General features: G+C 40.3%; 1 protein-coding gene across 15 annotated transcripts in view; it reads left to right on the top strand.

Moving 5' to 3' along the window:
• AOPEP (aminopeptidase O (putative)) overlaps positions 1 to 27,745 on the top strand; it is a 379,056-nt gene that overhangs the window by 15,496 nt on the left and 335,815 nt on the right. For 14 of the 15 annotated variants that reach the window (XR_005203205.1, XR_005203206.1, XR_001830582.2 and 11 more), the window contains exon 2: positions 21,578 to 22,514. The exons of the other annotated variant lie outside the window; for it this stretch is intronic. Coding sequence is in view for 9 of the 14 variants with exons in the window: in XM_017547221.2 (XP_017402710.1) it covers positions 21,718 to 22,514 (797 nt within the window). In the remaining 5 variants the exon portion in view is untranslated. The remainder of the gene's footprint in view (positions 1 to 21,577; positions 22,515 to 27,745) is intronic. 15 annotated transcript variants of the gene reach the window in all.

Genomic DNA, 27,745 nt, shown 5'->3' with positions numbered 1-27,745 from the left:
ATTTTGCCTGTTCGGATATATAGAACGTTACATTATTGCATCAGCGTTAATGTATGATTTTAGCCTTAACAACAGTGTATAAATGTGTAAAATGCTGTATGATATTATAGAATTTTATATAGCGAAGTTTTATAGATCAGGATTAAAATATACCTTCCATTGGATATACTGTGTACAGTTTAGTCATCCCTTAAAATACAGGACCTGCAATATAGTATAACTTGCCTTGCCAATAAGTGACGAGATGTGGTGTGTTTAAGAGTGAGGGGGAAGTCTCTGGTTGTGCTGGATATCCATATTCAGTTGGGGCTCTAGGGAGTTCCTGGCCTGTTTCAGTGTTGCCTGTCTCGTTCAGCTTATGGGTTTAAGATGGAATATACTGCTCTGTGCTTTAAATGGCCATTTTTGATCTAGGCTTGGACTAGGCTTCAGGCAGTAGAGTGTAGTGCTGAGATTTCAGGGTCTGGAGCCAAACGAGGTGAATTTAAATGTCACCTCTGGCGTCTCATACCTTTGTGAACTCAGCAAAATATCTTAACTTCTCTGGGCCTCAATTTACTCATCTGTAAAATGGAGATAATAGTACCTACCTCATTGGGTAGTGAGGATTTAATGCAGTAGTGTACTTAACGTACCTAGCCTGCCTCATAGCAAGCACCCAATAGATGTTTGATGCAGCTCCTACTTGTTGTTAATACGAGTGTCTAAAAGTCAAGGGCCTTCTCGAAGGTTTCTGAATAGAGGAGTTCCGAATTCATTGGATTCCCAAAGGAGAAAGACTCTGGTTCACCTAGTTTCTCTAAGGCATTCTAGGTTCCTGTTGCCTGCTCAGGACAACACCTGGGGAAGTTTTTGGTGATTGGGATTCTTCTGGCCTTCCACTGTCTGACTATGTCACTGCCTTGTTCCTGAGCCTCTGGCAGGAAGTGTGTGTGTAGTGGGAGTTCTCTGATGGCTTTCAGAGGAGCATGGCTAAGTGTGTAGATATTCCATAGGAACACTAGAACATCAGGGCACTGTGAATGGTTTTTTTTTTTTTGAGACGGAGTTTCTCTCTTGTTACCCAGGCTGGAGTGCAATGGCACGATCTCGGCTCACCGCAACCTCCGCCTCCTGAGTTCAAGCAATTCTCTTGCCTCAGCCTCCTGAGTAGCTGGGACTACAGGTGTGCGCCACCATGCCCAGCTAATTTTTTGTATATTTAGTAGAGACGGGGTTTCACCATGTTGACCAGAATGGTCTCTATCTCTTGACCTCGTGATCCACCCGCCTCGGCCTCCCAAAGTGCTGGGGTTACAGGCGTGAGCCACCGCGCCCAGCCTGTGAACAGTTTTGTATCATGTGTGCTACAGGAGAAAAGCTGTGTATTTGTCTCAAGGGAGATATAGAAAAGGACAAGAGAAAAATATTTTAAATTAATGAGAAGGACAAAGGGAACTGTAACTAAATCCCCATGAATATCATAAAACTACACTCAGTTTTGTATGATTGAAGTATCTATTCAGAAAGTATCTATTAAGCATGAATTCATACTGATCAGTCTAAGAGAATGCCAGGAAACTCCCTGGGCCACTTATGACTGAAACTGTGTCTCAGATCCAGGTCAGATTCTTCCTGCTCTCCTCCCGAAGGCAGCTTGCAGGGCTCATGTTGGCTTCCTCTTCTCTCAGACCTGCCTCTACCTACCCATCTCCTGGAATTCTGTATTTCCCAAGTCTGGCTGCAGCATGGCCACGCTTTGCTTAGCTTCCAACTTTCCTTGTTGTCGTGGAGGTTGTCTTCAGACCCTTTGGGGTTAAGGATTTTCCTACTAATCCTTATGGAAAAATAGAAAAGGATAGCTTAAAGATTTGGTTAAAAATTAGGGTAGTTTGAAGATTTGGAGTGTTTACAATTGTAGTTTCCAGTCCAGTGCTAAATAGTAACCACTAAGGTGTAACTGAAAGCCAAGTCGGTTGTCTATCCCTGTTAAACTAGGCATGAAGCTCACGAGACCCATTCTATTGGATGGACTGTTCCTCTACCCCCTGAAAACCCTCCTTTCTACTACCAGTGGAGACTGAGGAAGTCAGGAAAGAACCACAAGAGCCCTCTCCATCTCGGGGGTGGAGTTTGCATTGCCCAGGACGTCTAAATATGTTGATTCCCTATTTTAAAAGGTATCTCAGATTTGTTTTAATCAGCTTTGGCAAGATGACAGACACAGAAACAAGCTGCTTTTGAAAGAAGAGTTTATTATTATAGTTCCCAAAAGGAGGGGGTGCATCATGCCACACAGGGATATGAGGAAGCACTGGGTTTGGTCGGGAGGCAGAAAGAGTTGGGGGAAGCATGGGCAGGAGCCTTTATTGGGTTTCCATGGGAAAGGCAAGGCAAGCAGTCTGAGCAGATGAAGGATTAGCTAGTTTGAATAATTTTGGAAGGTTCTAGGGGTGGTCCCTGGTTGTGCAGTGCCTGGCTGTGAGCGATGTAGGCAGTGGCAGTATTGCTTGGGCTGTGAGAGTTGGATAAGGAAGTGGCTGCGGGTGACTGGCCTGTGGACTGGTTGGTTTGCCTGTGAAAGGCACGTGCACAGGCAAGTTCTTTGCCGTCTCTTGGAATTAGCTGGCCCTGGGAGGAGCAATTTCTCCAGGATTAGCAAGGCTCAGAGATGTCAAAGTATCATAAAATACAGAAAATAAAAAACATGATTAATGCCTACCCCTTCCAGCAGAACTGTGCTTATCACAGAAGTGATTCTTTTGGGAGCGTTTTCTTATTGAGTGTTAGGAAGAATGGTAAAGTGGCTCCCTGCACCCCTGGAGTTTACAGCCTAGCTTAGTAAATAAGGCCTGCACACATGAAAGTGACTAGCCATGCAGGACACAAGATCACATGCCAGAAACCTCAGTACAGTATAATGGCAGTTCAGAGAAAGGAGAGATGAGAATGTCCTAGAAGCAGTAGAGGGCAGTGGTTCAGAAGGCTGCTGGGTTTCTATCTGGCTTTAGCAATTATGAGCAGTGTAACCTTAAGCAAGCTGGATCATCCCTGTGTTTTAGTTTCCTTATTTGTAAAGTGAGTTTAATAATAGTAGTACCCATGTCAGAGTTGCTGTGAAGACTAAATGGAAGTGCCTAGCATAAAGCCTGGCACTTAGTAAGAACTCAGTAAGCATCAGCTGTTACAGCGCTGTCACAGAAAGTTTCACAGAGGGGATAGAGGGCGGGGAAGGGGGAGCGGTGGAGTGGGGTGGTGGCTGGAAATGAGCCTGGCAAATTCTGGTAATGGGAGGTTGGTCTGATAGGATAAGGTTGAAAAAATAGGTTGATGAGAGTTCTACATACAAAGGAGTTTGCGTTTTTTTCTTTAAACCGTGGAATTCATTCAGGGCTGTTTTTTAAAAAGCAGGGACATGACATCAAATTAGTGCTTCAGGAATCTTAGTGGTATGGTTTTATAGAGAGGAGAGACTTGGGACAGATTACATAAGTCAGTGTGAGAGATGGGAAAGTTCTTCAAAGTTTATATCTTAGACTACATTATAGGGAGTTACAATCTCACTCTATGGTCATTATCTGCTGTTAGCATCAACATATACCCATGTATAAATATTCTCTAAATCAGCTACATCTTAAATAAGCTACCTTGACTCGCTCTGGCATGTCTGAACAGGACTGGGCAAGCTGCAAACCCTGGTGCATGCCATTCCTTATTTGGAAACCCTCCTGACGTTCTCCTGACTAACTTCCTCTTCTTCCTTGTCTTCTTTTCCCCTTATCTGTTCAGGACATTTTCAGGTTTTTAGCCAATCAGGTCAAGCATAGAATGTGAGGTCCTGTTTTGGCATGGAAACTGGATACCACAGTAGGGTGATTGTGTCAGATTATGAAAGTTAAAAATGTCCCTGTCTCCTTTGTTCAAGTGTGCTCTCGTGGCAAGGCTGCCAGCGAGTTGCACCCTTCCTGCAGGAAGTAAACCAGCCTGGCTGAGTGATCCATTGTCTCAGTACGGATTTTCCCCAACCTTATAAACCTGTTTGCAACAGTCAGAGTCGATTAAGTTAGCTGTAATTAAAAACAACTCCAAAATCTTCGTGGCCTAAAAAAAAAAGAAGGTGTGTTTCTTGATCATGCAGTCCCATCACAGCTGAACCAGGGACTCTGCTCATCACAGTCCTTCCAAGATCCAGGCTGCTGGAGCAGCCAACATGTCACACTTTGTTTGCCTTAAGAGAGGGAGAAGAGCACTCTAGAGGGTTATGCACCAGCGATTAAGTGCTAGGCCTGGAAGGGACACGCACACTTCCATTTACAACTCAGCACTAGAGCAGTCACATGTCAGTAACCAATTACAGGGGTTCAGGAAACCTTCTATGTTTGTGGGGAGGGGCTGGGTAGAAATAACGGGAAGTATTCAAAAATAGCACTGCCGGCCACACAGGGAGACTTCTTTGGAAGGTGGTTGTGTAACAGTTCAAGCGGGTGGTATCAGATGCTGGGTCACAGTTGTTGCAGTCAATACAGAGCAGGGCTGGATAAAAGAATTTAAAGCAGTAGAATTTAAAAGTTGATCATTGATTGGGTCAAGTTACAAAGAAGAGAGGAGTCAATGTGAAGCAAAACTTTTGGTGTGTGTTTGAGGGGATGGTAGCAGACCAGTGGGGTGCCCTCAAGGCCTCTAGAGCTGTGCTCCTTGATGAGTAGCCCACCAATCAGTGCCTACCCACAGGCTAATTGGTTTGTACAGAAATAGAGGGTACTCATTTAGAAATTTTTATATTAATTATTTAATTTCTTTTTTTTAGACGGAGTCTCACTCTGTCATCAGCGGACGTGCAGTGGCGCAATCTTGGCTCGCTGCAACCTCTGCCTCCCAGGTTCAAGCGATTCCCCTGTCTCAGCCTCTCGACTAGCTGGGACTATAGGCATGCACCACCCTGCCCGGCTAATTTTTTGTATTTTAGTAGAGACAAGGTTTCACCATGTTGGCCGTGACGTTCTGGATCTCCTGACCTCGTGATCCACCAGCCTCCGCGTCCCAAAGTACTAGAATTACAGGCATGAGCCACCACACCCAGCCACTTTTCTTTATTTCCATGCTATAGTTTGCCCTGATTATGTTTATGTTGAATCAAATACAAATTTGGGGCTTGTATTTTTGTGTTTTTTTCCTTCTCTCTCTCTTTTTTTTCTTTATTATACTTTAAGTTCTGGGGTCTTTCTCTTTTCAGTGATCTATTTTTATTAGATTTTATGAAAGTATAAGGGGAAAAATAATTTCACTGCAGATTGTTGGAGAAGAATTGCTTTGGAGATAGGAGGCAGGGATGTAGAGATCAGAGTTGGATAGGGAGTTGAGTCTTTTTGTAGAATGATTAGTTGAGTACCTGAGATGTGAGCAAGAGAAAGATTTCAGAAAGAGAAGAGGACCCATGGCTGAGCCTTGGGAGGCACCCAGTGTTCTGGAGACAGGCATGTAAGAAGAGATGCAGGCTGCTCCGTCTATGGAGTAGGCGTTCTTTTATTCCTTTACTTTCTTGTTAAACTTGCTTTCACTTTGAAAAAAAAAGAGAGAGATGCAGGCAATACAGTGTCCCAGGAATCATCAGAGGTGGTGGAAAGTTAGTAGTATGAGATGCCACAGATAGTCAAGGAATATAAGGCCTACGGTCAAGCTAGACTTGGCAAGAAGTAAGTCATTGTGAATGTTTGAAAGCAAACTTGTAGTGAAGTGGTGTGGTCAGAAGCCAGATTTCAACAGTTTAAGAAATATGCAGTCATAAAATGAGTATAACCTTCTGGTTAGAAAAGTTTGATAGCGAAACAAAAGCAAAAACTAGACTGGTAGCTATTGAGCCCAGCAAGGGAAAGCACATTTTGTTATTGTTCTTTCCAATAGGAAAACATGAGCAACTCAGAAGTCTTCTGTCACCTGGAAGATGGGAAAATCAGTGAAGGAGGAAGGAGATGGCAGTGTTCTATGGCTGGTAATGGAATGGAGGACAGAGGCCATGGGAGGAAACCCAGGGGTGAGGACAGGGGTTGGATTGAACCCAGATGACTACCCACATAGCAGACAAAGTCATTAGGAGAAGAAACGTGGATGGGAATCTGCAAATCTCAGTTGACTCAAATGGGAAAATGTAAGCTGGCATGCCTGGGAGCTAGTCTTCCTGCCGTGGTAGGTGTGGTCAAAGTTAATCAAGCAGGGACTTGGGAGTCCCAGTGAGAGCATTAATGAAATGCTTTGACATTGTGACCATGGGGTCCAGCCTGGGCTATTCAACTTCTTCCTCTAGTCCCCACTTGGTAAAAATGAATATTATTGAATAACAAAGCAATGGTAGGGAGGGAGAAATGGAGTGCGGTTACTTAACCCTTAACCATGATTAAGAATAAAATATGGTACAAAATGGATTTACAATAAAGTTATTTAGTTTAAATTGTATCTAATATTTGAAAACACTCAGCAAAGTTATCAAAAATACAGATACAATGCTTTAAGTGCTCTAAACATTGTAAAATTTGAAAAATGCTTCAAAACTTCTACCTGTTGAAATAATCTATTGACTTCTCATTTTCATTGTGCTCTTTTTTTATTTTTAATTTTTCTGGGTACATAGTAGGTATATTTATTTATGGGTTTCATGAGATATTTTGATACAGGTATTACAATATCCAGTAATTACATCAGGAAAATGGGGTGCCCATCACCTGAGCATTCATTATTTCCTTATGTTACCAACTTTCCAATTTTACTCTCTCAGTTATTCTAAAATGTGAAACAAATTACTGCTGACTGTAGTCACCCTGTTGCGCTGTCAAATACTGAATCTCATCATTGTCACTAACTACATCTTTGTACCCATTAACCATCCCCAGTCTCCCTCCCAGCCTCTGGTAACTACCCGTGTACTCTATCTGCATGAATTCAATTGTTTTAATTTTTAGCTCCCACAAATGAGTGAGAACATGGAAGTTTGTCTTTCTGTGTCTTTTTTCACTTAATGTCCTCCATTTCCATCCATATTGTTGCAAATGACAGGATCTTATTCTTTTTAATGGCTGAATAGTACTCTGTTGTGTATATGTATCACATTTTCTGTATCTGTTAGTCTGTTGATGGAAACTTAGGTTGATTCCAAATCTTGGCTATTGTGAATAGTGCTGCAGTAAATATGGGAATGCGGCATCTCTTATGGTAGTTGTATTTGTGGCTTGTTGAGGAACCTCCATACTGTTCTTCATAGTGGTTGTACTAATTTACATTCCCACCAACAGTGTAAACAAGGGTTCCCCTTCACATCCTCGCCTGCGTTTGTTATCCCTTGCCTTTCATTGAACTCTTTCGTTTGAGTGTTAGAATGAGACAAGAGCTGGGCAGAGATGCAATATGTCTGCTGTTGTGCCCACCTCTCTCTTCTCTGACCTAATTACTTTCCCCTTACCACCCTGAATCCAGTCTGTGGGTTTCCTCTAGCCTTTGCTGTGGTAGTTGGTGGACCTCTGTTTGATTTTCCACGTGACATTCATACAAGGTAGCATGTTATGGTTACTTGGATTGCTGTACAATAGAGGTAAAACAGGAATGGCTGCGAGAAACAGACCTCTCGGACACCGAACTAGGAAGGAAGGGGTGATTTATTTCGGCCGGGAGCAAGGCGGCATAGCTACCTAACAGCCTAGCTCGTCTAACAAAGGAAATCTCTGCCTTCATAAAGGCTTACGACTCTAGATATTACAGGTGAAAGGATCTTGGGTTTACAGCTTTAGAAATTATATGTGAAAGGGTCTTGGTCCATGGAGTAGGCGTGGGGTGGGGGTTTGATCCCGTTTAAGTAAAAACAATGCCTTCTATAAAGATTCACCCATATCATGCCTGCGATAGGAGGTCGATTAGGTGGCGCCAGTCTGCCAACCTTTACTTCTCCTGTTGAAATGAAATATGGAAGTCAAGGGGAAGGTGGCCTTAGATGCTTAGGTCTCCTTCTTCAGAGGCAGTGGATATCTTGGTTAAAAACACTCTGGAGTTCAACTGCTTGAGTTTACATCTTGGAAAGCTCAGGCACTTCGGCTTTCTGAGCATCATTTCGTGGTCTGTAAAATGGGGTTAACTTTTCTGGTACCTCGATTGTCAGCCCCCGTGGGCAGGTATAACCTCTTAAAAAACGGAGTAGAGGCCGGGCGCGGTGGCTCAAGCCTGTAATCCTAGCACTTTGGGAGGCCGAGGCGGGTGGATCACGAGGTCAAGACATCGAGACCATCCTGGTCAACATGGTGAAACCCCGTCTCTACTAAAACTACAAAAAATTAGCTGGGCATGGTGGCGCGTGCCTGTAATCCCAGCTACTCGGGAGGCTGAGGCAGGAGAATTGCCTGAACCCAGGAGGCGGAGGTTGCGGTGAGCCGAGATCGCGCCATTGCACTCCAGCCTGGGTAACAAGAGCGAAACTCCGTCTCAAAAAAAAAAAAAAAGGAGTAGAAAAGCGAAATCTCCATTTCTTTATAGCTGTAATGAGTTCTCCAAGGAATCCTTTTCTGACCACTCTGCTATAATTTAGTTTAAGTGGCTCTCTTCAGAAAACTGAAACAGGCTGTACTTTGCAAGCAAGTAGCAATCAAAGGGATACATTCTTTCACCTTTGAAAGTAGAGTGAAATCACTTCCAATCTTATCTTTGCAACCCAAATGCCTGCTGATAATGTGAGCATAAACACTGGGTGTGAAGATGCGATCAGCAAAGCTAGAGTCAACACACTCTGCCATCAGAAAGCCAAAGTCCATCACATCACGTTTCAGCACAATTCAGGGTAGTCATACACTGATGGAGTAAAGTCAGTTTGTGTTTTCAGTGTTCACATTTTAGACCTCTCCCCCACACTTGACTGGTTATAATATATAAATCAAGCCACAGCTGACAGTGATTTGCTTTTTTTGTTCAGGAAAAGGTCTCTGACTGAGACTCTGACTTGGCCTTACTGCATTGATCTTCATCACAGGCACTTTTTATAATTCCCACAACAGCATTAACTCCAGTGGTTTTTTTTTTTTTTTTTTTTTTTTAATATGTATATCACAATAGAGTCTTTCATTACATGATCACAAATTATACACAGTCACTCTTATATGCTTCATGAAAGCAGTAAATTTAAAGCAAAGAGAGACTGTTTAAAACTTGAGACCAGAGAGCACAGTTTATCTTATTTACAGTTTGGCTTAAAGATTGGTCTTTAAGTTAGCATCATACGACATGTGGTAATCCTGCAAAGCGCTACATGTTTTTATTTATAGTTAAGGGAATAAAGCAAAATCCCCTTTTCATTATGCTATCTTGCATTATTTACTCAGTGATAAATGACATTGCCTCATGGGTATGAGTTTTGTAGTGAAAGACCCTATTGTAGCATATATTTATGTGGGGAGGGAGGGTAGTTAGAGTTACAGTTCCAGAGGGAATTTAAACTCTGGATGTACTGGTATTTGTACAATGTTATTTTAACACTGTATTTTTACTTGAAGTAAAAGAAAAATAAATATGCATGAACAAAGGGGAAAAGCTTCAGGTTGAAATGCAAGAAACCGATTAAAATGACTAAAGGCATATCCCAAACTCAAAGATTAAAATTTTACCAGAGATAATGGTGGTCGTTAGATTGGCCAGTTTCTGCTGTTTAAAAATGACGTCAGCTTTAAAAGTTTATTAACTGTTTAAGGGCACCAGAGAATAATTTCTAGCAAATCAGGGAGATGTGAAAGTGAGCTGAAAGAAAAGTGGTGAGACGCTGGAAAGTTTAATACCTACCCAAACAGTTGAGGAGAAAATTGGTTCCACGCTATGTCAGTTTGTCCAAACCAATATTCTTGAGAATTTCTACTGAAAGAAATTCCTACTGAAGGAGGAAGGCAGTAGATATTTTGGATTAGTGTTTTAGAATATATTTGTTTTGAAATAGAATAATAAATTAAAAAATAGGAAATTCCAATTCTGAATAAAGTAAAAATTGGTTCAGCCTCTGCTCATTCAAAATTTTGGAAAATTAACCAGTAATGGGCTGCTATTTTGCTAAGGTACAAAAATAAGGACTTTCTAATAAATTAATAATATAAGTAAGATTTCAGGACTAATATATTTGAAGCAAATATGTCCCCTGCCCATTCTTTCTGCACACAAAAGGTATCATTTCACTGTCTTCTGTGGCCTCCATTGTTTCTAATGAGAAGTCAGCTTATTCTGGCAAGAAGCCATCTGTCATCTCTGTCATCGTTCCTCTGTGGGTAACGTGTCATTTTGTAGTGGCTGCTGAAGAATTTTTCTTATTTTTGGTTTTCAGTAGTTTGGTAATGATGTGCTTAGGTGTGGTTTCTTTTGTGTTTATCCCGCTTAGATAAACTTTTGAAGCTTTATATTTCTCACCAAATTTGGAAAATTTTAACTATTTTTAAATAAATGGTTTCTTTTGAAATACTTTTAGATTTACCAAAAATTTGCATACGTAGTATAGGGAGTTCCCAACTCATCATCTAACTTCTCCTGATGTGCATATAATCATGGTATATTTGTTAAACTAAAAACGTAGCACTGGCATAATGCTTTTATCTAGTTTTCCCATTAACGTCCTTTCTGTTTGTTTTAGGATCCAATCCAGGATACCACATTGCATTTTATCATATCCCCTGGACACCTCCATTCTGTAATAATTTGTCAGTCTTTACTTGTTTTTTAATAGTCTTCACACTTTTGAAGAGTACTGGTTAGGTATATTTTAGAATGTCCCTCATTGTGGGTTTGTCTGATGTTTTCTCATGCTTAGACTGAAGTTTCAGGAATACTAGAGAGGTAAAGTACTCTTCTCATTGCATCATACTAGAGGATAATGATACCAATATGACTTATCACTGGTGATATTAAACTTGATAACATGGTCAAGTTATATCTGCCAGAGTTTCTCTACTGTAAACATAATCTTTTTTCTTTTCCATTCTGTATTCCTTGGAAGCAAATAATTAAGTTTGGCCTGTATTCAAGGGGAAGGGAATTAAGTTCTATTTCTTTGAAGAGGTAATATCTACATCGATTTTTTGGAATTCTTCCATAAGGAAGATGTAGTTTTGCCCTTCATGATTATTTATTCAACCAATTTAAACAAATTTATTTATTCAATGTAAACAAATGATTACTTATTCAATTATTTGTTTATATCAGAATAGACAGATACTCATTTTATTCTTTGGGTTCTAATCCAATACTATATTTATTTTCTTACTCAAATGGTTCCAGCTTTGGCCTTTGGAAGCTCTTTCAGGTTGGTTCCTGTGTCCCTTTGAGATGTCTCAATTCTTCTGTTTGTCTGTTTGTTTTCTTCTTTACTTTAGGGGCCCATATGATGCTTCAGACCCATCTTGTATTTATTTTCCCTGCCCAGCCTGAGAATCAGCCACGTCTCCAAGGAGGCCTGTTTCCTTTTGTTGGAAATGATACTTAGAAACCAAGATCTGAGTGCTGGTTGTGCTCACTGCTTATCGTTTTTTAAAGTATTTTTTGTGGCAATGTTCTCTTTTGCCTGTCTTTCTTGGACTCCAGTTATGTGTTCCAAAAGTACCTGGGGCTCTGTTCATTCTTTTTCAACATTTTTCTGTTCTTTACATTTCTGTTCCTTCTATATAGCTATTTTCTAGTTCACCGACTATCTTCTATAATCATGAATCTTCTGTTAAAACCACCCAGTGAAGTTTTTATCTCAAATATAGTATGCTTCACTTCTAGAAGTCTTTTCCTTTTTAAAAAAGTAATTCCTATTTCTTTGCTGAGTTTTCCTTTTAGTTCATGTATTACAGCATTTGTGCTTAGTTATAATATGAATAGCTGCTTTAAAATCCTTGTCTGTTAATTCTGATATTTGGGTCCACTCAAGTTGGTTTCTGCTAATTGCTTTTTCTTTGAGTTTGGGTCATGTTTCTTATTTCTTTTATGTTTAGTAGTTTTATATTTCATCTTAGACATTGTAATTGATACTTTGCAGAAACTCTGGATTCTGTTATGTTCTTCTGAAGAATATTGGTGTTTTGTATTAATAGATAATTAACTTGGCTGAACTCAGACTTCTAACTTTGCCTTCACTGTTGTGGAGAGCAATCAGAATCTCAGTTTAGTTGAGTTAATTTTACTTTAAGGAAGCTGTTTGATCTTCCCCCAAATATGCATGCTTCAGGGGACAATTAGGGAATTAGGCAGAGTTTATATGCAGAACATGGGACTCTTGCTTTGTAGATACCACCTTTCCTAAAGTTTTCCTTCTTTTCTCTCCAGCTACTGTGTTGGTCTTGAACTCTGTTCTCTTGTTCCTCAGCCAGTAAGACTTCATGTTTCAATCTGAGTTTTAACCCATTTATGTGTAGTATTCCATAATTGGAACACTAAGCTTGTGGGGGAGTTATTGATATCCTACTGCTCAAGGTCATTGTCAGGGTCTAATTTTTCACAAAAAATTTTTGCAACCTCTGGCTTAACTGGGTTAACTGCCTTGCCTGACACTAACTAGGGCTTTCTTTTCAGTGAAAAACTGTAAAGCAGGAAGCTCAGTGCCATTCCCTTCTTCCACGTGGTGGTTCCCTACAGTTCTTGTCAGTTTTTTGCCCACTTTCATGGGCCTTAAGAAATTTTGTCTAGAGTTTATAAGTACTATCAGTGGGAATATTAGTCTGCCAGAAGGGACTCCACTGTTACTAGAAGTGGTACTTCCTTTCATTTAAGGGTGGGCAGAATAACCTTTATTAATCAAGCAGACACATAAATGTAAAACTAAAACTGTGTTTGTTGTGCTACTAAGAAGCACACAGCTATGAAATCTAATAATAGGGGAATTTGACTTAATCAGTGAGGTCAGGAAAGTTTTCCTTGAGGACATGATGGGGTCCAGAGAGTTACTAGACAAAGAGAATGGAAGAGGATTCCACATATTTGTTGATTGAGTGATGTAATCCAGCTTTCTGTATATTTGGGCTTCTTTCTTTGCACATATTCTTAACCTCTCAATCTTTAATAATCTCTCTGGGCTTCTGTGATAATAAAAGGTAATCTAAACCTGTGGTGCCTCTAATGTTATACAATGAAGAATATCCTACATGAAAATTTCTGTTTTTTTTTCCAGTTGAAATTTTATTTTTAGATCCAGAGATACATGTGCAGGTTTGTTACAAGAGTATATTGCATGATGCTGAGCTTTGGGCTTCTATTGATCCCATCATTCAGACAGTGAACATAGTACCTATGAAAACTTTTTTTTTTTTTTTTTGAGAAAGGGTCTCTCTGTGTTGCCCAGGCTGGAATACAGTGATGCAATCACGACTGACTGTAGTCTTGGCCTCTCAGGGTCAAGAGATCCTCCAACCTCAGCCTGCTAAGTAGCTGGACTATAGGCATGTACACCACTGTGTCTGGCTAATTATTTATTATTTGTAGAGAGAGGTCTTCCTATATTACCCTGGCTTATCTCGAACTCCTGGGCTCAAGTGATCTTCCTGCCTTGGCCTCCCAAAGTGCTGGGATTACGAGCATGAGCTATTGCACCCAGCCCCATGAAAATTTCTTCAGCCAAAGGAATTGTGGGTCTGGACCATTAAGTGGTATATCATAGTCTGTGGGCTTCTGGTCAATATGATCAACTGAACTATAAGGAAATCTCTCTTCCACTTCAAGTATTTAAAACAACAACAACACACATAGACACACAACTCTCACACACACACGCGCACACACACACACACACACACACACACACAAATACCACATACTTGCATGTAATGTACCACGGAGAAAAAACAGATACATATAAACAAATGCATTCTAATAACAAACTTCTTTCTTATCAGCAAAAAGATATGCCAGGTTATAGTGGAGTAGTATATTCAAAGTGTTAATAAAAAGTAACTATCATAAAAAGGTCCAAACTAGTTAAGTGATCATTTAGTAAAGAGGATGTAATACAGACCTTTTCAAACATACAAATGTTAAAAGAGTTTGTTATCCATCGTCTCCTCCTGAAATAATTACTAAAGATAAACTTAAGTGAAAAGGAAATTGTGGCAGACTGTATTTTCCAAAAATGTCCATAACAGTATCTATCATCTTCCATGCTTTTCTACAATATACCTTGCCATTCCCCCATCAAAAGGAGTCTAATGCCCTCTCCTTGAATCTGGACTGGCCTTATGAGTTTTCACTTGAAAACAATAGAATATGGTAGAAATAATAATCATGTTGACTTTGACGCTAGGTCAGAAAAGGCCATGCAGCTTTCAACTGGTTCTCTGGGATGCTTGCACTGGGGGCTGCCAGCTAGTATAGAAGATGTGCAACCATTCCAAGAGCTCAGTGTTAAAGAGGGTTTGTATGGCCACTCTGGTCTTCAGATCCCCCAGACAAATCCATCCTCCAACTGAGTACCACTGAGTGACATAGATTCATAAGATGTAGAAGAGTGTCCCAGCTGACTGTTACCCACATTCATGACCTATAGAATGTAGTACAGTGGTTGCTGTTTGACACTACATGCAGCAACCTACTTGTCATGCAGCAAGTAGAACAAAATTGGACCCAGAAGGAAGAAGTGGAATGTATAAATTATCATGAGTAAGGAAGCTGGTGAATGTATTTGTAAATACAAATAAATTTTGACTTTTAAAAGGTTGGATGGAGTTTTAAAAAACAGTGTGATACTAAGATAATAGCAACAATGATACGGAAGCTCATGTGGAGTAAGGAAGACGGAAGACTGCTGATAAAACTTTCTAAGGTCCTCATATTGTATGGAAGGTTATTTGAGATTGACTCGAAGTGGACATATTAAAGGCATCGATTGTGTAAGTCATGTAACAGTGGAGGGGAAAACAGGAATGTAGAAAAATTCAATAAAAAGCAGGAAAGTAAAGCTAAGAAGCAAAGAAAATCATGGAAGAGAGAAAACGAAATATGTTGATTGAGATGGTTGCTATTACAACTGTAATTGTGATAAATGTAAAGAAATGCATTTGTCATTAAAAATGATAATTATATTTTTAAAATAGCCGTCCACATCGTGTTTTAAAAAGACAGCCAAGGCAAAATCAGTCCAGATCAGTTAAAAATAAAGGGACAGGAAAGATGTACCAGGAAAAAGCAAACCAAAAGAAAGTAGCTATGACAATATTCACATCAGGCAAAATGGAATTTCTGGGAGTTCTACCCAGTGCACTAGGAGATGTGCGTAGGGAAGTTCATTGCAGCATCGTTTGTAGTCATGAAAATTTTCAAATAAATACCTACCAATAGGGGAACATAGGGATAAATTACAGAATATTCCTGTGGGGATATTAAAAGCAGCTAAAAGAAACAGATTTATGTACATCAACATGTCTATATTTCTAAAACCATTGAGTGAAAGAAATAAGTTGCAGAATATATCAGTGTGACATTTTTTTTGAGACGGAGTTTCGCTCGTTACCCAAGCTGGAGTGCAATGGCGCGATCTCAGCTCACCGCAACCTCCGCCTCCTGGGTTCAGGCAATTCTCCTGCCTCAGCCTCCTGAGTAGCTGGGATTACAGGCACATGCCACCATGCCCAGCTGATTTTTTGTATTTTTAGTAGAGACGGGGTTTCACCATGTTGACCAGGATGGTCTTGATCTCTTGGCCTCGTGATCCACCCGCCTCGGCCTCCCAAAGTGCTGGGATTACAGGCTTGAGCCACCGCGCCCGGCCCAGTGTGACATTTCTAAACACAAAACAGTATATTTGAACTTTCAAGTTTCCTTCTAATTCTGAAGTTATTTTATTGAATTTTACAGTAGTAAGCCATGTTCTTAGGATTATATGCATTTGAGTGTGTGAGGAATTGTGCCCAGAAACAGTGCATTTAAAAAAATACACTGGCTATTATAAGAGCAATTGGCATATTCTAAAGAATGAACACACCTGGAATAGCAGAAAGCTGTCATTCTCTGATCAAGTAACTGGTGAAATTAAATATTTAGCAGCTACTCACAGTGCGTTCTATGTTGTAGAATAAGCATATACGCAAACAGTTTTCTCCTTTTCCCCCAGTTGGTTACAAGTAAAACGATGTGGCATAAATACTTAGCACAGGTGTATCCTGAGAAGAAAAAATGAGACGTCTGGAGGGAGATGTTTGTTAAGCAATAACTTAGCACTAGGCTATAGAACACAGGCAAGCTAGAATCCCTGTTGTATAAATAACTAGAGGTCGAAATCACAAATGCCTTTACACAGCAATTCTACAAATGTTTATTGAGAACCTGCTGTGTTCAGGGTACTCCATTTAAGTTGATCATTAACACAAAAATAATTCAGGAGTTGCAAAGAATTTTTAGAGCATTGGAGGATGGAGGTAACTGTAAAATAAGCCAGGATAAGTTAAGAGCCTTGAGGATACACATTGCTTTGTAGCTTGAAAGGAGAATGAAATTGTTTTTGTTGGAGGGATTGGGGATGGCATTACAGAGGTTATATCCCACATTTGTAAATGGGTGCATTCCACTTTGGATGGCTGCGAATGGCAGAGCAATTTCTTCTTTGTGCCATAGCTCTGTTTAGTATGTGATCTTCTTCCCCCTTAAGAAAAATATTACTGTATGCTAATCCTTTCAAAGCCTTTAATGGTGCTGCTGAGACAATCACTTAAGCATTTAAAATACACACTACATAGCACACTTATTTTACTTTTTTTTTTTTTTTTAAACACACTTATTTTAGAGGCAGCAACGGTTAGCCACTGGAAAATGATTGGTTTTTATAAGGGGGGACTTTTATATGTTATGGCTTATGACAGAGAACGGAAAAACGCTTCAGTGAGACAGGCTGGCATTTTGAATTGGAGCACAATAATAGCCAAAAGTGCTGAAGTCAACGGACTGCTTAGAAATATGATTTCCATTTGCTGAGAGAGGCCTTGCAACCACAGGCAGTTCAGTTTTTCCCTAAATGTGGGGCTGTGACCCTGATTGACGTCAGTGAGAGTTATGTACTTAAAGAGAGAAAGATGATTTAGGTCATCCATGAATCTAAGACAAGTAGGACATAGTCAAATAAGCAACAACTTAATAGACGTATACATCATTTAGGTTGGAAACCATGCAAAAGTTACAGTGCTCTTCAGAATCTTCTGGGGCTGGCTTAAAAGTTATCCTTTGCCCCCCAAAGCTGTTAAAATAAGAATTGGTTACTAATCTGCATAGCTTGAAGAAGATAAAGAAGGTCAAAGGAAGCTATGGAAGAGAGACTTAGAGGTGACATTTGATTCATGACTTAGACAATATGAAGGAGATGGCCATGAGACCTGGGAGATGAGAATTCCAAGGAAAACCATCAGCTGGTGGAAAATGTTCTGTTTGTGGCAAACTAAAAGAAATGGGTGACCTTGAGCAAATTGCTTTGCCTCTCTGGGACTCTGTCTTCATTTGTAAAATTAGAGTTGGATTGAGTGAGCCCTAAGGAATTCTTCAGCTCTAAAGTTCAATAAAATAAAGATGATTTAAAGTAGGCCAAATGAAGTTGTTGATTGCTTTTAAAGATGGCAACCCTAAGGCTGGGTGCAGTGGCCTATACCTGTAATCCCAGCACTCTGGGAGGCTGAGGTGGCCAGATCGCCTGAACTGAGGAGTTCCAGACTACCCTGGGCAACATGGTGAGACCTCGTCTCTACAAAAATTTAAGAAGTTAGATGAGTGTGGTGGCATGTGTTGTATTTGACCGAGTGTAGAAAGTTATCACGAGACAAAAGTATGCCAGATTGCAGAGTCATTTATTATGCCGGCGACCACAGAGGACTCACGTCTCTCCAACCTGTGGTGGCAACAGGAGGGTGCCACGATTTTTTATACCCGAAAAACCACCTTGGGAGTGGGGGTGAGGGGCGGGGATGGGGATGAAAAGGCTTCAGACATTCCGAGGGCTAGTGGATTCTGTAAATTACCTCCTGGGCAGAGATGAGGGTGGGGGTCTCCGGGCATTCCAAGGGCCAGGGGACTTTTGTCATTCCGTTTGTTACTTAAGTGGTTTACAGAAGTCAAGATAAACATTTGTTTACACGTTATCTGGTTAAGGTGGAAATCACAGACCTTAGTTACTTATTACAAGTCACAGGAGCCAGGATGGAACTAGCTTGGGCTGCTTAGTCTGGCAATTGCCGGTAAGCAAAGGCTAGCAATTCTGGCAGTTACTGATAAGAAAAGGTAAGCAGCTTTACATAGTTTTGAAGAACAAACTGGCAGTTCTATTTACAGAGGCCAAGGACAGTAGTTATTGTGAGGAGAATGGGGCAGCCATTTCAACTTATCTGAAAACAGTTTTGCATTTTATAAAATAGTTTTGCTCCGGTTCTGGCTCTAGGCCAGCACAATATCACACATGCACCTATGGTTCCAGCTACTTGGGAGGCTGAGAAGGAGGATGGCTTGAACCCACAACCCTAGGGGTGTTTGAATGTTCAGAATAGGGTGTAATTATTGAGGGGGAGAAAATGTTGTCAAGAGAAAAGTGTCAGATGGAACAGGGTTCAAGTAAGTGGAGGGGGATGGTATTGAGAGAACATTTCTTCCCCACTTCTGGTATTTCCTTCCCTTTTGGGGGAGTTCAGTCAGTGTAATACTCCTAGTCCTGGTGCTTTATCCTAAGGGAAGTGGAGTGACTTAATTTGGTAAATCTGAGAAGAAGAAACTGAATGTGCTCTCCTTATCTCGCTTTTGCTTTTGGGCAGCAATCCTGACCACAGAGAGCCATTCTTTTCTCTCCCTCCAGGCCTTAAGTCTTACCTGAGGGAGGCCACCTCCCCTTCTGGAAACTTTAACTTAATCCAGCATTGCCTGTGACCATGTGGATAAAGCTAAATTTGGGATTCAGTGTCCAGGTACCTTTGGCTCTCACAGTAAGATGTGCTCTCCAGTTCAGCCTTCATCAGAAGTGCTGGTGATATTTGGCCTGCCTTTGCCGTGTCTTCATCTATGTCTCACCACATTCAGAATCTGGATGAGAGAGAAATGTGCTATTTATTTCACTCTCTAAAAACCCCAAAAGTTGGGATTCAGTGGGGTGGAATAAGCTTAGTAAGCTTTAGTGAGAAAGGTTATTGTTCCCTCTGAATTAAGAGAAGGTAATACTTATGAAGAACTAGAGATACTTTGAGGTATGATTGAACAGAGATTCAGAATTATCTCAGCAAAGCAGGGGCCAAATCATCAGCTGAGAATGAGTCAGCCAGCATGGAATTGCAAAGCTAAAAGAATAGTTTGAGAATTTCCTCTATGGAGAGTATGCAAAAGAATCCGCTAAAGAAAACCAGTGGATTGTTAGGGTGACAAACGTTTCGTCACTTAAAACACATACCACGCAGTACACTGATTTTAGAGGCAGCAGTGGTTAGCTGCTGGAAAGGCAGCCGTCGCTTTTCATGACTGGTTCTGCTAACAGGTTTGAGTGGATAGGGCCCTAGGGCAGCCTCATTCTCTGCCACTGGGAACAAAAGTAGTGAGAACCGCTCTATAGAATGTATTTTATGCGTAAATTATACAGATTTTTAGAAGTAAATTTAGGAATCCATTAGAGTTGGACAATAAATAATTATAATGTTAAAAATGCTAAACTTTTTCTCCAAATATGATAGTTTAGCGAGCCACTGAATTGACCCTTGTCTGAGTTGATGCAGGTTTTTCTTCTGTGTGTGTGTTCAGGGTTTTTTTTTTTTTTAATTAAGTTTTTAAAAAAAAATGCCCAATCAACAAAATACAGTATGTTAGCAGCCACAGCCGTCCTCAGAATAAAGTTTTAACATCACTGTTTCTCATTACATAGAAATAGCCAACAGCTTTATCGAAGGTTATTTTTCAAAATGACAGGACAGAAAATACTCTGGTTTATCCTCTGTGCCCATTGACTTTTCTAGGACCAAGGGAAATACCAGCTTCTACATAAAGTAAATTCAAACTATTCTTTGCATCTTTGATTTCTCTCTACTCCTATTGCACTGAAAGGGTACCACATATAGTTCAGTGGGGGAGGGAGCATGGACCAGGGAAGGGTTTCAGGAGGTGGTTGCACTTGAACTGGGACATGGAGGAAGAATAGGATTTGGCAGCTTGAGGTGGGAGGTAGGAGCCAGTTGCACTCCAAGTCCAGCACAAGGGTTAGTCCAGAAGGCACAGAGGCCTAGAGTCAAGTTCTCTTCAGGAGGCAGTGTTTTGAGTAGGCCCCCTGGCTAGAGGACGAGCATGCAAGGGGGTGTTGTCTCCATTACTGGAAAAGTAGCTAGAAACCGGATTGTACAAGCTGCAGGAGGCGGGACTTTTTCAGGTTAGGTGAGATTTTGAAGAGGAAATAGTCTGTGGAGAGGTAGAAACTGAAAATCAATGGGATGGCCTAGAATGAGATTCTAGAAGGAAAGGAAATAGAAGGGTCTAGTAGAGATGCAGATAAAGCTGGCAGGGAAGTGAGGAGGAGTTAGGATACAAAGGAAGGTCTTGATTTACCTGAAAATTCAGGCAAGTAATGATGTTTTGTAGTTGTTAAAAGATTGCCTCCTGATATTTAGAAATACAAAAATGATTTTAAATGTATCTACTCCGTTAGAGTTTTTCTTTCTGTTTCCCTGCCATTTCTTTTTTGGTTTTGGTAAAAGAATAAGAAAGAACAGCCTATGCTGCAAGAAATTAGGTACACAACAGGGACTGAAATAATTTCAAATAATTTTTCTTTTAGCCAAATTGCTAGTATACAATAAGAATACATTTTGATTCAGAACTTTTATGAAGAACTTGTGCATTTTATTGTAACATCTGTTTCTACATTTTAATTTCTCTCCCTCCTTTTATAGGTATTTGCATGCTTTTTTTTTCAAGTGAGAAGACCTTTTGTTTGCCACAGAAGGCTATTATCCAGAATGTTAATGGGTTTTCAGCTATTAAGACGTAATGATATACCTTGAGTATTTAACTATAAATTTGAAAAATCTCCGTGAACAATCTCAAAGGAATACTTAGAATGCACTCCTGGTAAATTGGCTCATTTTCCTGTAATTTACTGGAAGTGCCGATATGAGAGCAGTTCTAATGTGAAAAGTACATTAATCCCTGGAGTTACATTGTATGTATTAAATTATTACTCTCAAAGAATAAAATGTATGGGGCCATTTAGCTTTCATTCACACTTGTTACTTGGAATCACAGTGGAAAAACAATCACTTATCTTTTGATGCACAAAATTAGAAGGGATACATTTAATATCTTTTAAGACTAGAGGCATAGCGATGCTTGGTTACACTTTTGTGTAACAATTGCTCTTTTCTGAAAGAAGGACAGTTGTCATTGGAGCATGCTGCTTCTGGCTTTGTGGAGGCCCATGCCATTCAGTTGGTAATTGAAATATTTTTAGAAACCCATAATGCAGATTTCGTTCATGTCAATAAAAAAAAATTAATGAGCCTTCTAGCCATGAACATCTACTACTTGGGGGGTTATTTAAGAATGGTGGTCAACTTGCAGGAGCAGCACTTGCAGGAGCATTTAGGTCTTATTTGGAATTTTGTCTAATTGTGCTTTCCTTCTTTGCCAGGAGACTGAAAGTTGTGGAACCATAATCTGTGACATCAGTTGTTTTTTTGATAAGCAGCTATTTATGATTCTGGAAGATTAAGGCAGATAGGAAACCCCCATCTGAAATTTTAACCAGCCTCTCAAACAATAAACCACATCATGGACATACAGCTGGACCCTGCCAGAGATGACCTGCCTCTCATGGCCAACACCAGCCACATACTTGTGAAGCACTATGTACTGGATTTGGATGTGGATTTTGAAAGTCAAGTCATTGAGGGGACCATAGTACTTTTCCTTGAGGATGGAAACAGATTCAAGAAACAGAATAGTTCCATCGAGGAAGCCTGCCAATCAGAGTCAAACAAAGCCTGCAAATTTGGGATGCCTGAACCCTGCCATATTTCTGTGACAAATGCAAGGACCTTCTCATCTGAAATGGAATATAATGATTTTGCAATCTGTAGTAAAGGTGAAAAAGATACTCCTGATAAAGATGGTAACCATGACAACCAGGAACATGCTTCTGGGATTTCTAGCTCAAAGTACTGCTGTGACACAGGGAATCATGGGAGTGAGGATTTTGTGCTAGTGTTGGACTGCTGTGATTTATCTGTGTTAAAAGTCGAGGAGGTGGATGTTGCTGCTGTGCCAGGTATGGAAAAATTTACAAGGTCTCCCAAGCTCACGGTTGTTTCTGAGGAGCTCAGGAATCAGATTGTACGTGAACTTGTGACTTTGCCTGCAGATTGTTGGAGGGAGCAGTTAGACTATTATGCTTGCTGCAGCCAGGCTCCTGGCTGTGGAGAACTCCTCTTTGACACTGACAGTTGGAGCTTACAGATCAGAAAGACAGGGGCTCAGACAGCTACTGACTTTCCTCATGCTATCAGAATATGGTACAAAACTAAACCCGAAGGGCGATCAGTTACATGGACCTCAGACCAGAGTGACAGGTAGGTTATCCGAGGGCTTCGCAGTCCCGTGCCTGTTAATCTTGTACGCTGCAGGGATGCTTTCAAACATGAGACCAGTTCTGCAGAGATGCTCCTGTGTATTCTGTGACATTACCCAAGTAGCCTCAAATCCTTAGACCTACAGTGAAGCAGGTAAATTCCCAGGCATGCTAAACCCATAATGGGATTAGCTCCCTTAAGTCAGGATGAAAAGATTATTAAGCCCTGGTATTTCTGAGTTAAGAGATTGAAAGGCAAGCTTAATGATGAAATCCTGAGCCTCAGTCTCCATTGAGATCTCTGCTAGTGACTTGGAGTGCTGTAGATGGGTGTGATGTGTCTCCCAGTGAATACTTGCTTAACGTTCCTTCATAGTCCCTTGAGAGACTAGACTGCCGTGAAGTTGGGCTGGTGTGAAGCCTGGCAAAGTGCTTTCAAATAAAGCCAGCTCTGCTTTGTGACTTTCTTACCGTACCTGTCTATTGGCAGCTGTGCCTCCCTGGACTTTGTCAGTCGTCATATAGTGTAACCCCCTCAAAGCATACAAAAGACCTGTTTCTGAGGAGCCTGACAATCCTCTGAGACCACACACTGGCCTTGTTGGCCATGATTCTTAGTATTTGGTACCAGAAAGACCCCTGATTTTCAGTTCGAGGAGAAGGAATTGATGAGGCATTGTTTTCTGTAGGATATATTTAGGCAGCCATCTGGTCTTTTTCTTATTGCCCTTCTTCCAACAGTTGTTCTTTTTTTTTTTTTTTTTTTAGAATTTAAAAATCAAACTTTATTGACTCCTCTGTATATTACCTATTTGTGCTAAAGTACTGCAAATCAATGATAATTATTGCAGCGCTTGAATGAATGTTGACCTCTGTTAGCTGGGTTTCAGAGCCTTCTTTTATAGCATTGAATTTCCTTAATTGAAGCAGTGTCTTCAGCAATTGCGTACATATCTCCCTCAATTCATCCCCAAAACACCTTGTAGAACATTTTTAAAGCCTCACTTTGACTTTGAGCTCTAATTATCTATTTCTTGCCTCTAATCTTACGTCCTGTCCTGGTCTCCCATCCTGCTCAGAATGAGCTCGCTTCCTGTCTTATTTCTGCTAGAGTCTGAGGCAGCCATCGGGAAATTGTGGGGTGGGTGCAAACTTACATCAGTACAAAAGCATAGTGATATATTTATAGATTAACTTATTAGATTTTTTTTGAGACTGTGAAAAGTATTAAACAGGTGTTCTTATTGTATCTTCACACTTGCTCGAAATTATTAAAGATGGGAATTTCAATAGGATTTAACAATATAATATCTCTGAATATTTAACTAGGAAATTGTAGTTTTTATACTCCTAGATATTTCATTTTTGAACTAGAATAATGAGGAAGAAGGAACTATTCCAAGTATTTGGAAGAAATATTTATGGCCTCAAACATGACTTTCTCCTGAGTGCTCACTGCAAAGAAAGAGATTAGACTGGCGAATTAAATAACATGTAAAAATGTTGAGCAGGAATGACTTCTATAAAGAAACTAAAGAGGTCCTTGGGCACATTTTGCTCCTTCAAAGGGTAAATTTACTCTTGATATCTCATTTTCCGGTAATTCAGTAAACTGTATGATCATAGCAGATGTTTAAACTGTATGCTTGGAAGTTTGGGATTATATGTTAGTGTATTAATGCCACTTGTGCAGTCTTCTGAGGACCAGAAAAATTATTTTAAAAAACAGTTTCTAGGAAGATATTTTCTCTTTTTTCTCATTTTCTGGGGTGGGGAATTTTATTTATAGTCAAAATAATCTCTTGTGAATGAGCACCAGGTCTCTCAACTCTCCCATGCACTGCAGGATAAACCTCAGGATGTACTGGTAACTGTTTGGATATGCTAAGGACTTTAAAATGAGTAAGGAATGTCAGGTTGCTAGACAGAAATAACTTCTTAGTGATATAAATAAATAGTAATTATCAGGATCACAATACTTTATGAATATAATTGTGTGAAAATATAAAATTTTACAATTGCCAAGAAAAACATGATTAGCTAGAGCTTATTCCTCTGGGGAACGGGGTCTACCTTTATTAAAACTAAAATAATTTCTACATACTTGTTTCTGAGGGGCAGAACACTATCAGTTATACCCACTATAAATTCTCAGGCTAGGATGAGAAGCTCTTTATTCTCATTTTACAGATAACAAAATTAAATAAAATGACTGGAAGTTCCTGGGTAAATCTGTGTCTCAAGTGAGAAAGAGAACAACTTTTTTTGAATTTGATGTTCCCATGTCACTTATTGTATGCAAAGCTTTCAAGTACATTTAAAACATAAATTTATTATATTAGCTCTCAATAAATTTCTGTTTTTAACAGGAGATTAGACAGAAATATAAGAAAATCTCTAAATTGATATCTTTCCTTTTAATTTCCATTAGAGGCTTTCCTCTTTCCCACCTGCACTCTATCCCAGCTGAGAATAAAACTTATGAGTATCAAAATAAAATAGCTTAATATAGATGTGGATGGTTGCATATGGAAATAATTACAGATACGTATGTTCCCAAGGGTTAGTGTGTGTGTATATATGCACTAATATGTTAGTGTGTGTGTATATATATAAATGCACTAATATGTTAGTGTGTATATATATAAATTTATATATATATAAATATGTATACACACACACTATATCTTGGCTTGTCAGCTGAGAGGGTCTTAGAAGTAAGCACACCTAGCATCCAGATCTTAGTTTCTGATACCATTCTCTGATAAAGAGAACTAGTGCTTCTTGGAGAAATGGCCAGGATAGCAGCAGGAAATATACAAAATGGGTCTGGAGCATCTTGTAATGCCAGAAAGTAATGAAGTCCTCAAACAGCAGGAGCAACAACCCAGAGTGATTAGGGTATGCCGGGGGGAAAAGGGGCTGTCTGAAAGAGCTCCTCGTGGCCAAAGCCGAGCAACAACCCAGAGTGATTAGGGTATGCCAGCGAGAAAAGGGGCTGTCTGAAAGAGCTCCTCGTGGCTAAAGCCGAGCAACAAAATATATCGGGCAGTTTCAAATGACATCCCAGAATGTGAAATAAATAGCCATTAGTCCAAGCTGATGTAAAAGAATGATTGAATAAATAAACAAGTGAGGAAGAATAGACAAATCCATGGTGCAAAAGAATTCTGAGTTCGTTGTGGGCGTGTTCTATCCTCAAGGAGGTGGGGCATAACACCTCACTCCTTAAGTGTGGACTACACAGTGAGTGACTCCCTTCCAAAGAGAACAGAATGGAAAGGGAGAAAAAAGTAACTTTACACTAGAGAAATATGACAGTACTACCTTAGCAGGATGGTCAAGGTCAGCATCAACAGTGATAATTTATGTGGGTAGTATTTTCTCTGGTATATGATGAAAGTGATGTCTTTGTCGTCTGCCTCCCAAAAGCTCTTAACCCCAATCTAATCATGAGAAAAGCATCAGATACATCCCAGTCAAGGGACATTAAACATAATACGTGATCAGCACTTCTCAAAATGAATAAGGTCAGCGTAACTGCCACAGTCAAGAGGAGCCCTAGGAGACATGATGATTAAAAGCAATGTGGTGTCCAGGCTGGGCACAGTGGCTCACACCGGTAATCCCAGCACTTTGGGAGGCCATGGTGGGCAGATAAATTGAGGCCAGGAGTTCAAGACCAGTCTGGCCAACATGGCAAAACTCAATCTGTACTAAAAATACAAAAAAATAGCTGGACGTGGTGATGGGCACCTCTAGTCCCAGCCACTTGGGAGGCTGAGGTGGGAAGATCACTTGAGCCCAGTAGGTCAGGCTGCAGTGAGTCATGTTTGTGCCACTGCACTCCAGCCTGGGCGACAGAGCATGACTGTGTCTCAAATGTAATGTAGTATCTGGAAACAGAAAAAAGCCATTCAGGAAAAACTAAAGAAAGCGGAATGAAGTGTGTACTAATATATCAATATTGGTTCACTACTTTTGACAAGTATACTAATATAGGATGACACTAATAGGGAAAACTGAGTATGGAGTATATGGGAACTCTGTGTATTATCTTTGTGATTTTTATTTTTTGTTTTATTATTATTTTATGAGACAGGGTCTCGCCCAGGGTGGAGAGCAATGGCATGAACTTGGTTCACCAAGTTCTTACCCTGAAAATCTCTTTTGTAAGAGCTGTTTTCTCACTTTACCATGTGGCAGGGTTCTCTGTAGAAGAAAATATATTTGTAGCCTTGACCTCTTGGGCTCAAACTATTCTCCCACCTCAGCCTCCCAGGTAGCTGGGTCTACAGGTATACACCACCATACCCAGCTAATTTTTGTATTTTTTGTAGAGATTGGATTTCACCATGTTGCCCAGGCTGGTCTTGAACTCCTGGGCCCAAGCATTCCTCCCACCTCAGCCACCCAAAGTGTTGAGATTACAGGCATGAGCCACTGTGCCCAGCCTTATCTTTTCAGTTTTTAAAATCCAAAACTGTTTTAATATAAAAAGTTTATGGTGGGTCACGCCTGTAATACCAGCACTTTGGAAGACGGAGGCAGGAGAATAGCTTGAACTGAGGAGTTCAAGACCATCCTGGGCAACATGGAAAAACCCTTTCTCTATAAAAAAATAATAATTAGCTGGGCGTGGTGGCACGTGCTTGTAGTCACAGCTACTCGGGAGGCTTAGGTGGGAATATTACTGGAGCCCAGGGAGGTTGAGGCTGCAGTGAATCACGTTTGCGCCACTGCACTCCAACCTGGGCAACAGAGTGAGACACTGTATTAAAAAAATTATTAAAACGATAATTTCAAATTTGGAAAGAGATTACTATCTTTCTACCCTGAAATCTCTTTTGTAAGAGCTGTTTTCCCACTTTACCATGTGACAGGGTTCTCGGAAAGGAAAATATATTTGAAGCTATAAAACAGTATTTCTTCTGAATAATTATCAATAATTTCATCCTTATTGTTGTTCTAATATGAAATATCTGGAAATAGAAAACTCAGTTTTCCTACCTTAGTTTAGCCATTCGTGGGTTGCGCCATTTCCTGAACCTAAATGCTTCTTGCCTCCAACATTCAGATACTGGATTGTAGGTGACATTTAAAAATGACTGATGGGGGCTGGGCGCGGTGGCTCAACCCTGTAATCCCAGCACTTTGGGAGGCCGAGGCGGGTGGATCACGAGGTCAAGAGATCGAGACCATCCCGGTCAACATGGTGAAACCCCGTCTCTA

This window comes from Cebus imitator, unplaced genomic scaffold (genome assembly GCF_001604975.1).
Source record: "Cebus imitator isolate Cc_AM_T3 unplaced genomic scaffold, Cebus_imitator-1.0 Scaffold196, whole genome shotgun sequence".
NCBI lineage: Eukaryota > Metazoa > Chordata > Mammalia > Primates > Cebidae > Cebus > Cebus imitator.
This window is presented reverse-complemented; position numbering and strand designations above follow the sequence as displayed.